At 39.9% G+C, this 11,999-nt stretch overlaps 1 protein-coding gene across 4 annotated transcripts in view; it reads left to right on the forward strand.

Annotated features, from left to right (window-relative positions):
- The window catches only part of MACROD2 (MACRO domain containing 2), a 2,135,582-nt gene that overhangs the window by 1,546,491 nt on the left and 577,092 nt on the right, over positions 1–11,999 (forward strand). For all 4 annotated transcript variants that reach the window (XM_011962618.1, XM_011962604.1, XM_011962612.1 and 1 more), the window contains one exon: positions 8,328–8,401. In XM_011962618.1, coding sequence (XP_011818008.1) covers positions 8,328–8,401 — 74 coding nt within the window. The remainder of the gene's footprint in view (positions 1–8,327; positions 8,402–11,999) is intronic.

Raw genomic sequence — 11,999 nt, forward strand, 5'->3', positions numbered from 1 at the left:
TAACCCGACATTTCTCTCTAGCTGCCCTTAACATTTTTTCCTTCATTTCAACTTTGGTGAATCTGACAATTATGTGTCTTGGAGTTGTTCTTCTCAAGGAGTATCTTTGTGGCGTTCTCTATATTTCCTGAATTTGAATGTTGGCCTGCCTTACTAGGTTGGGGAAGTTCTCCTGGATGATATTCTGCAGAGTGCTTTCCAACTTGGTTCCATTTTCCCCATCACTTTCCGGCAATCCAATCAGACGTAGATTTGTTCTTTTCCCATAATCCTGTATTTCTTGGAGGCCTTGTACATTTCTTTTTACTCTTTGTTCTCTACACTTCTCTTCTCACTTCATTTCATTCATTTGATCTTCAGTCACTAATACTCTTTCTTCCAGTTGATCGAGTCAGTTTGTGCATTGGTCCTGTAGTTCTTTTGTTACAGTTTTCATCTCTATCAGTTCTTTTAATGTCTTCTCTGCATTGATTATTCTAGTTACCCATTCATCCATTCTTTTTTCAAGGTTTTTGGTTTCTTTGCGCTGGTTATGCAGTTCCTCCTTTAGCTCTGAGAAGTTTGATTGACTGAAACCTTCTTCTCTCAACTAGTCAAAGTCATTCTCCGTCCAGCTTTGTTCTGTTGCTGGCGATGAGGTGCGCTCCTTTGGAGGGGGAGATGTGCTCTGATTTTTTGAATTTCCAGCTTTTCTGCACTGCTTTTTCCCCACCTTTGTGGTTTTATCTGCCTTTGGTCTTTGACGGTGGTGACGTACTGATGGAGTTTTGGTGTGAGTGTCCTTTCTGTTTGTTAGTTTTCCTTCTAACAGTCAGGACTCTCAGCTGTAGGTCTGTTGGAGTTTGCTGGAGGTCCACTCCAGACCCTGTTTGCCTTGGTATCAGCAGCGGAGGCTACAGAAGATAGAATATTGCTGAACAGCGAGTATTGATGTCTGATTCTTGCTCTGGAAGCTTCATCTCAGGAGTGTACCCTGCCATGTGAGGTATGAGGTGTTGGTCTGCAGCTAGTGGGGGATGTCTCCCAGTTAGGCTACTCAGGGGCCAGGGACCCACTTGAACAGGCAGTCTGTCCATTCTCAGATCTCATCCTCCATGCTGGGAGATCCACTGCTCTCTTCAAAACTGTCAGAGAGGGACTTTTACATCTGCAGAGGTTTCTGCTGCTTTTTGTTTAGCTATACCCTGTCCCCAGAGGTGGAGTCTACAGAGCCAGGCAGACCTCCTTGAGCTGTGGTGGGCTCCACCCAATTCAAGCTTCCCTGTGGCTTTGTTTACCTACTTAAGCCTCAGCAATGGTGGGCACCCCTCCCCCAGCCTCGCTGCCACCTTGCATTTAGATCTCAGACTGTTGTGCTAGCAATGAGGGAGGCTCTGTGGGCGTGGGACCCTCTGGGCCAGGTGTGGGATATAATCTCCTGGTGTGTCATTTGCTAAGACCCTTGGTAAAGCACAGTATTACAGTGGGAGTTACCTGATTTTCCAGGTGTTGTGTGTCTCAGTTTCCTTCAGCTAGGAAAAGGAATTCCCTTCCCCCTTGCACTTCCCAGGTGAGGCGATGCCTCGCCCTGCTTCAGCTCTCACTGGTCGGGCTGTACCCCCTGACCAGCGCCAACTATCTGACACAACCCAGTGAGATGAACCCTGTACCTCAGTTGAAAATGCAGAAATCACCCGTCTTCTGTGTCTCTCACACTGGGAGCTGGAGGCTGAAGCTGTTCCTATTCAGCCATCTTGGGCACGCCCACCCCCAAATAGACTTTCATTTTAAAGTTTAAAACAAAAGCTAATCTGTTGCTTCTGACTAGAAAAAGGACAGTTTTACTGGTAGAGAAAGTCATGTCTATCTTTATTTTAGCAGAATATGCTAGAATTCTAGTAAACATGATTGAATTTTATATCAGGTGAACAAAATTAGTTTCTACATGGGAGCCTTTGGACAAAGTTAAAGATAATAGGGAAATATCAATAACAGTAAAAAATAAAAAGTAAATAGAGAGGAAAATTGTCCACAACAAAGTGAAAACCAGATTCACTGTAGCTGTATTGGCTTCTGGGTTTTCAACAATTCCAACAAACGTACAGTTTAGAGGTGGGGTAGAATCTTCAATGAGTCTTTATTGCTGTATCTTTCTGTAGTGAAATTTGATGAAAAGAAATGTCGGCTTAATAACCAAGTGAAAGGAAAATGTCCACCTAATGAGTTATTTGATGTGCTATGGATGAAAACTACTGTAAATTCAACTTGTTGTTTCACTTCTGTGTCTTTTATTTAAAGTGTCTTGATGGTCTGTTGACAGAATTTGTCCTTTCTTGGCTTAGGAACGTCACTGCTTTGTAGTGAGAACACAGGCAAATCATAAAACTTTTTTCAGCTTCTAGTTATAAAAAGTATTGAATAGCCTAAATCTATCTTTTTTAGTTTATTTATTTATTTTTTTTGAGACGGAGTCTCGCTCTGTCGCCCAGGCTGGAGTGCAGTGGCGCGATCTCGGCTCACTGCAAGCTCCGCCTCCCGGGTTTACGCCATTCTCCTGCCTCAGCCTCCCGAGTAGCTGGGACTACAGGTGCCCGCCATCTCGCCCGGCTACTTTTTTGTATTTTTTAGTAGAGACGGGGTTTCACCGTGTAGACCAGGATGGTCTCGATCTCCTGACCTCGTGATCCACCCGTCTCGGCCTCCCAAAGTGCTGGGATTACAGGCTTGAGCCACCGCGCCTGGCCAAAGCTATCTTTAATAGCTTGAAATGTGGTCAAGAGAATATAATAACAAACCTGCACGTTATGCACATGTACCCTAGAACTTAAAGTATAGAAAGTACATCTCAACATGTTAAATAAATAAATCAGCAGAGATTATTAAAACACATTATTTTAAACTTTCATATACTTCTGGTGGGAGTGTTATTGGCACAGCTGCTTTGGAAAACTGGCAGAATCTCCCAGAGTCAAGCATAACATGGGGTCCAGCAGTCCTTCCTCCTGGATATATACTCACTAGAAACATGCTTATGTCCACCAAGACATGTATGAGAATGTTCACAGCACCTTTATTCTTATTAGTCTCATACTGGGAACAGTCTAGTTACTCATCAACACTAGACTGGATAAACAGATTGTGGAATATCCATACAATGGAACGCAACACTACAATGAAATGAGCTACTGTTATATGTAACACCGTGCGTAAATCAGGCAGGCATAATTTTGAACAAAACATAGACAAAAAACACGCACTATATAATTCTATATATGTGAAGTGTAAAAACAGGCAAAACTAACCTTTGATTATAGAATTCAGAATAGTGGTTATTTTGAGGACTGGGCATTGACCCAGGACAAGGCAGCTTTCTGGGTAGTATTAGAAGTATCTTATACCTTGAGCTGCATAATGGTGTGTGTGTGTGTGTGTACAGTATATAAAATATTTGTAAGCACTTTCAATACAAAGTAAATAAGAAAAAATCATTTATTTATTGTATAAGTCAACTTTCACATTTACAACAAAAGTTAATTTTATGAATCTATCCTACTGAGTAGAAAACTAAGCTTTGGAATTCCAGTAGAGGCACAGAATCTGTGCGCACCTGGGTACACACACATACAACTCCCTGCATGCCTGACCCTAAATTATTCATGGCTTGTTCAGCCTCATTGACCCTCATACTTGGAAGAGATTTCCCATGTCATCTAAATCAGTGATTCGTCTGAAGTTTGTCTGTAGCCTCCCCTCTGGATGACCATTCTACTTTTGTGAACAAAAGTCCCCTGGTGACCAGAATATGTTGTAATGTTCTGAGGAAGTCCTTTCTCTCTTGGGAGTCCATCCCTAGGCTAAAATCCGTCTTTGTCCATTCATTGGTCTTATTTGTAACCCCGGAGGTCTTGCAGTTAAGCGGGGAAAGAATTGTCTTGCTGTTTACCCTGAACATCATGCTTTATCTTGTATATCCATGTCCAACGAAAGCAGGCATACTTTCAGGGATATTCATCTTGATATTTTTCTCCCCCTTTAATTAATCACAATACATCTTCCTATCAGGAACTAGATTTTCTCATAAATCTCGATATTTTTCCCCCAGGAATGAAAAGGGATATTCTGAATATAACTATCTGTTGAGTACCTTCTCAGCATCCCTTCCTCCTCCCCATACTCTAAGGTTAAACACTCCCTGTGCTCCCAGCAGTGAGCCTTTTCCTGTTGTCAATATGTACAAAGATCCACAAGTCGATAATCCAGTCAGTCATTCAACACCTAGTTATTGATCATTCTCTATGTGCCGGCAATGTTTCAGGTATCCAGTGATGAGCGAAGACAGATGTGTTATCCACCTGCCAGGGTTTTCACTCTATTAAGGTTATTAGTCACGTATTTACATAAGTAAATGTAGAATTGCAACTGTGATGGGTCTGTGAGGTAAAGGTACATGGTGTTATGAAAACACAACATAGGGAGTCATCAATGTCAGAGAAGCCTTTCCTGAAGAAGTGACCACTGAGCAGAGGACAAATGAAATGGAAATACACTAGGAAAAAAGGAGGATAAATGTCATTTCAGAAAGGGGAAAGAGCATGAGCAAGGCTTTATGACAGGAAGGCAAAATAAAAATACCACTTTCAAAGATCAGAAAGAAGGCCAGAGAAGAAAGTGAGAAAGAAGGCAACATGAGAGGAGACTAGAGAGACAAGAAAGGGCCAGCTCATTCAGGGGAGAAATGTTGCCATTAACCTGGGCAGTGGCTTGAAGCTAGAATTGGCTTCAAATGCTTGTGAAAGAGTATTCCTTGGAAAGTAACTGAGCAAACAAACTAACAATGAGAAAACAGGTTTGGAAAGAGCTCTGTTTAAATTAGTAACTTTGAATCGGGAATGTTACATCAAGGTCCAGGGCACAATTCATAGAGGAGGTTGTTGTGGAAGACGAGCGGGTCAATGGACTGGCTAGGCGCGGGGTGGGTCACTCTCGTGGATGTTGAAATCACACAGGGTTAGAGCGAACCTTGAGGTTAAGATGAAAATCATAACTCAGTGCCAGATGCTTTGATGAATATGAGTGACCAGGAGGTCACAAATTATTGAGAACTGACCATAGTTGCCATGGTTCTATGACAACTTGTATAATTTCTCTGTGGGGAATTATGTCTTCTAAAGGTGAATGTTAATGCTGATGGTCATTGCAACTGTGTGTGATTGCAGTATTTATTAGTTTTATATAGCCCTATAATTTTATGATTTAAATACTTATTCAACATATCTAAATTTGGAGAAGAATTTTATGAGATGAGAATAAATAAGAGAAAACTGAGACATAAATCTAGAAAGGCCCCGTGGGGTCATTGGAATGTGTAACACTAAGCTAAGGTGCCCGTGTTTATTCTGTGTTGGAGAGTCAACAAAGGCTGCCTCTGTTTTGTGTACGGCTGAGGTGTAATGCTAACTATGCTGTAGGAAGAATCACTTCAAAGTGGCTTGCAGGATAGATTGGAGAAGGGAAGGAAGACCAAAGGAGCACAGGTGTCAACTACAGTTGTCTGGGTCAGGGCTGATCAGACCTTGAAAGAAATCAATGGGAAAGGGAGGAAAAGAAGGTGAGGTGGAAAATAGTTCAGAATAGCCTTTAGGACTTGGTTACCAGCAGGGAAGGCAGTCAAACATGGCAGTAACTAGGAGAGAGGTAAAGCCATAGACAGAAACCAGAAAGCCGGGGGCGATACTTATTTTAGGTAGGAGCATGTATTGCACTTCTGATGCCGAAGCATATCAAAGGGAAGTATGCAGGCAATTATAAATGTAGGTATTAAATTCAGGGCAGAGATGGACAGAAAAGGCCTCCTATGGTTAATCCCCTAACAGCAAATGCCCATCCTGGCCTCCTTCTCCTTTTTTTTTTTTGAGATAGAGTCTTGCTCTGTTGCCCAGGCTGGAGTGCAGTGGTGCAAACTCAGCTCACTGCAACCTCTGCCTCCCAAGTTCAAGCAATTCCCTGCCTCAGCCTCCCAAGTAGCTGGGATTACAGGTGCTCACCACTATGTTTGGCTAATTTTTATATTTCTAGTAGAGATGGGGTTTCACCATCTTGGCCAAGCTGGTCTTGAACTCCTGACCTCATGATCCTCCTACCTCAGCCTTTCAAAGGGCTGGAGTTACAGGCGTGAGCCACTGCACCTGGCCACCTCCTTCTCCTTTGCAGCTCACCCTACTTTCATCCTACTTTCCTCTCCACTTCATTTTTCCTAACCTTTCCCATTGATTCCTTGGGACTTACAGCTTATTTCTGAGGATAATGTCTCCTTTGTTCCTCATGTTACAGCTCTCTTCCTCAAATATTCTATTATTTCCTGCAAACCTCACACTTCTTTCTTGCTTAGTCCTCTTTATCTGTGTCCACATAACCCTAATACACTTGTTATGCTGCATTTTGTTTGCCTCTTTACTTGTCTATTTCCTCCCCTAGACTTTGGGCTTTTAGAGGACAGGGACTCAATAAAAGTATGACATAGCTACTTATGTGGGGTTCAGTAATACTTTTTAACTTTAAAGAAAATTTAAGGGTTTTACATTTTGATGCATTCATTTAAAGAAAACTAATAGGATTAAACAATTCATAACAAATGCACAATCCCAAATGTGATATACATTACAAAGGTTCAAGAACTTATGTACATTTTCTATATCACAACCATTGCCTCTAAGGAAAATGAAGCTTGGCTCTGATTTGTTTTGTCCCCTTTCGTAATGCACTCTCTAGCAAAGCCTATAGAAACCTAATCAGCAAAGCAACACATATTCTTGGAAATGGGGACAATATCTGTCTTTTTCCTGTCCTCTCACTCATTTTTTTCTGAAGACCTATTGAGACCTGAACTATCAATTTGAACTACTGGAATACATATTTGCCCTCCAATAAAACTGGGTCTTTTAAGTCTTGGCTCTCTCCATTTCTGCAGCATCTCTCTCTTTCTGCATCTGTATGGACAATGCCCCAGGGGACTCTGGACAAGAAGATATCTTCATAGACAAGCCATATAAAGAAAAAAAGAAGGCTGAGTTTAGGATGCTGGGAATGGCACACATTTAATGAATGTTGCTAGAAAGAAGCCAGGAAAGAATTGGTCAAACAGAAAGAAGAAGACATGGAAGAAGGCAGGGTTGAAAAATTCAGGAGGAGAAGCCACACGCTCATAAAGACAGAAGTAGATTGATGGTTACCAGGGGCTTTGGGTGACAGATTGGGGAGTGACCATTAATGGGTACAGAGTTTTGTTACAGGATGATAAAAATATTCTGGAATTAGTGATGATGGCAAGACTTTACAAACATGGTACCAACTACTGAATTGTAAACTTTCAAACAATAAGTAATAAAGTTAAAAAAATTGAAATATGTGAGAGGAGAATAAAACATAAAAAACTAGTCAAACACATCTAACACTAAACACATCTAACAATTTAGCTTGAAGATAAATTGAAAGGTGATGGGATTCGGTGATTAGGAAGCCAGTGGTGAGCTCAAAGAGAGTCGTTTCAGTAGCATAGTTACTCCTATCTCTTCTTCTTCCTGCTCCATAAATATATAAATTGATGAGATTATTCCTTCACATACCATCACTATTGGCAAAATGTTTGATGATTCTGTGGGTCCAGGAATGTGTTTGGTTTAGATCAGCTAAGGTGACATTCTGAATGTGTTTTGGAGACTCTGAGCATGTACGCTCCTGCTCCCTGGGACAAAGCATAAGACTATCATTCTTGCTGCCCTTCTAAAACCAAACCTGTACAACAAGACCTGATTAGCTCACGCTGTCTCAATTACAAGCATCACCTCTGATGGCCCCAAGTGAAACAGGAAATACCCTCTTTGAATTCTGACAACAGGTTTCTGTGGTATGGTTCATTGGTGGAGTGCTGCTGGCCTTGTGACTGGCAGAACTGACCCTGGGCTAACTGTATGTTTTCTCTGAGACACATGTACTTTTTTTTTTTAAGCTGAGGATAATAAACTTTAATCTGACCACTTCTTACAAGAAAACAATACGAAAGTACATTGTAATCTATTAAGCATATATAAATATGTTTTTAATTGACATTGTTATGAGATTAGAGACACAATTAAATTGTTTTTAAACTCTGTACTGGTGTAGGACCAGCCCTCTTAATGCCTGTGTGTAGGATCACAGGCTTCATATCCATGTACATCTTACTGAGGCCTGTACTTATTGACTGAATTGAATATTGTTTAAATGAGAAAACTCCAGTGTCGTAGCGTGATTAACCTCTCTATTGCCTTCATCTTTCGTTGTTCATTTGTTTTTTTCTGCTCTTCATCTAGGCTTTCCAAACGAGCCTGCTGCAGTCATTGCCCTCAGCACCATTAAGGAATGGCTTGCCAAGAATCACCATGAGGTAGGCGGAACGGCATAATCAGTGAACATCCAGGATAATGTAATTTGATGCTCAGTTCCCCCCAAAGAAGCACATAAATGTTATAAATATCAAGTAAACCTAGTCATTGAGCCAAACCTAGCTGACCATTCATCACTTGGGTTACATGAGTAATTAAATATTTTTCTGTAATTGATAGAATGCAGTAACCCTATTGATCTATTTGGTGAATTGACCAGATTCATTTAGTCATCTAATTTTTTTTCCATTTGTGGCTAGTATGGGTTAAATGTGTGAAAAAGAGAACAGGATGGATTTCATTAAGAATAAGGAGTTTTCCTGTGCTATTTTCCTTAGAGCTAAGTTATCTTTGTTGACTTGAGGTTCCCGGTGTACAGTAATTGTTTGGTGTCTGTGTTCTTTGGATTTATAACTAATCACTTCCCTAAAGTCACGTCTGAGTGTGAGATTGAAGTGGGCTTGTGTAATTGATCACAAAATCGTTATGAGCAGGATTTCTTATGAAACTAAATGCCTTCATCAGAGTATTCATCATGTCTCCTATTCTGCTTACTTAATAAGATCTTTGCAATATGTTTAGTGATGAACGGGGGAATTACTCAAGTAAACAAAGCAACAAAATAACTAGAGACCATGGAGCTTTAAATTTCCGAGATTTGTTGATTTACATATTGTAACAGCTAGGAGGTTTCAGACAATGCACAATCTTATGCATTTTTCTTCTGATTTTGTTTTCTCCTCAGTTATTCACATAAGGGCTATAAAAATTGTGTTTCATTTTATGGTGGACCATGAATTTAGCTTTTTTCCTCGGGTAGGAGATGAATTATTTGGAAATAATTAGATATGGAAACAGGTGACGGGGTTTTCAAATGAGAGAGCACTTAGTACTTTTGTGTGTTTGAAGAAACAGCAGTGTCATTTTCTAATTATTGTAATTTCAGCATTTCTTGACCACATGGCCAAACCTATCCATTTTGGTGCTTGCCCTTTATTTTCCTCTTACTTTGAAATGTATAAATATGGCAACTTCAATTTAAAGGATATCTTCAATTACCTCAAAGAAGCAGAAGAAAAACAAATAGCTAAAATATCCAGCTTACAAAACATGTCTTTGACATGTGTTATTTTCTTTTCACAAGAACCTTATGAAATCTCTAGGGTAGGTATATGTTATCTTCATCCACATTCTCCCTCAAAAGGTTAAATGACATACTCAAGATTAGAAAGTCACAGAACCAAGAGACTGACCCAGTTCTCATAACTCACTGGACATTCCTTATTGGAATGCCATGGAAGCCAGAAAGAGAAACTCAGTTCCTTTAAAAGCCAGTTATCTTCAATATATCGCTTGGTCATAGTAAATGTTCCACACCTGGATTAACTGCTTTGCAAAAGTGTTGCATGAGTGAAAGTTGATAACCGAGCAAGTGTATCAGTGCATATCCATCATTTCTACTAGTTTAGTAATCCAAGGATATGCCCCACTGGAGGAAGTTTTCATGCGTCATCTTGGCATGTGATGGACAAACGCATAAACTCATATCATTGAGGATGTGGTGATGAAGAATAAATATGTTGGTCACATGTACAGCTCATCGACAAATTCTACTCATTGATTAAATTATAATTATAGCTAAATTATACAGAAAGTTATTTTCCATAGAAATTTTCTAATCTAGTGTTTTCTGGTTAATTCACTTTTCTACCCTGTCTTTGAGTCTATTCTTTCGCTTTCATATCCTTTTATTTTTCTGCTAATTTCTTGGGTACATTGTAGAAAATATAGATAATCTGGACTGAGAAACTCAGTTATTGCTATTGCAACTTTAAACATATCCTGTGCTGATTCCCTTTTTAAAAAGACCTCGAGTTTCAATATGCTAATTTAAGCAAGTCAATTTGAACACATCAGGTTTTTCTAAATAAATGAATTCTAATTGGTAGGTCCTAGATAAAAGCTAAATAAATTGATTAGCAGTATTTTGATTTATTTTTTGCTCTGTTAAAACAAACAAACAGACTAGGTTAAGGACTTATAAAAGAGTATTGCTTCTAATTGTTTTGTCTTCATTGCTGTATTATTTTGATGTTCTGATTGTTTAAGGTACATATTCATTAATTCACTCATTTGATAAATATTTATTGAATCCCCCTAAGCACCAGATACTTTTTTATATTCCAGGAACAGAGCACTGAAAAACAAAATCCTTGCTTTGTCATATTGGTAGTCTAGAAAAAAAAAATCATGTTTGCTTAACATAAATTAAGCAAATAAAAAATAAACAGGGAAGTTCAAAGAGTGCTTTACAAAATAAAACAGGGCAATTGGAAAATGTGTTTTTAGGTAGAGATTGTGCTGAGGACATAATCTTGGAATACAAATTTGTACAATGGGAAGGAGGAAGCCAAGCCATACAGAAGTCTTGAGGTAAAACATTCCACACAGAGAGAACCACAGGAGAAAAGCCTGGAAGACAGAATGAGCTTACTGCTTGCTAGCAATGGTGAGACCCAATGTGGTTGAAGCAGAGAGATGAAAGAATGGCAGGAGACAAGTTTGGAGAAATAGACAGAGTCAGATTATAGGGTCTTGTGGTTCAGAGAGAGACTTTGAATTTTATTCTAGTGGGTAGTTGTTGAAGCGTATTGGGCAGGAGACTAACACATATAATTCACCTTTAAAAAACAATCCTGGCTGCTCTTCCAAAAAGAATATTTGATATTTATAAGATACCAGAGTAAGAAATGGCAGATCATTAAGAGGATGCTGCAGTAAATCCAGGCAGGAGTTGAGGGTGCTGTGGAATACAGTGATGGTAGAAAACGAGGTAACAAGTATCAAGTTGGGGGTACACTTTGATGATGCCACCAATAGGACTAGAGGAGTGTTTTCTGTTAGGATGGGGTAGCTTATGCTGCAGTTACAAACTACCCCCAAATCTTGGTATCACAAACAGCAAAGGTGTGTTTCTTGCTCACACTGTTTGTACATCTTACAAACCCAGGCTGACAGATAACTCTACCATGGGAAGTATCATCTATCACATGAAAAGAAAAGATAGATAATCAATTCCCTTGTAGAAATGTTTCTACAAAGGAATGATGCATATAACTTTCGTTCGCATTTCATTGTCCAGAAAAAGGCACCTAGGGACTAAGTTCCAGGAGACAAGAAAATGTAGCCTTTTTGTATGTTCAGAATAGAGCAAACTGAATATTGACAAAAATTAGTAATGTCTATTATAAAGGTAAATCAGATGTGCTATAAGGCAAAAAGAGAAGAATCAAGGATGACAACTAAATTTTTGGCCTGAGCTGCTGAGTAAATTTTGGTGTATTTACTGAGATGAAGAATATTGGTATAAGAGCATGTTTATATGAAATATGACCGGGCGCGGTGGCTCACGCCTGTAATCCCAGCTCTCAGGGAGGCAGAGGCGGGAGGATAGCTTGAGCCCAGGAGTTCGAGACCCGCTGAGGAAGCTGCCGGGCGCGGTGGCTCACGCCTGTAATCCCAGCTCTCAGGGAGGCAGAGGCGGGAGGATAGCTTGAGCCCAGGAGTTCGAGACCTGCCTGGGTAATACAGCGAGACCCC

The sequence above is a fragment of the Colobus angolensis genome, unplaced genomic scaffold (genome assembly GCF_000951035.1).
Source record: "Colobus angolensis palliatus isolate OR3802 unplaced genomic scaffold, Cang.pa_1.0 Scaffold117, whole genome shotgun sequence".
NCBI classification, from domain to species: domain Eukaryota; kingdom Metazoa; phylum Chordata; class Mammalia; order Primates; family Cercopithecidae; genus Colobus; species Colobus angolensis.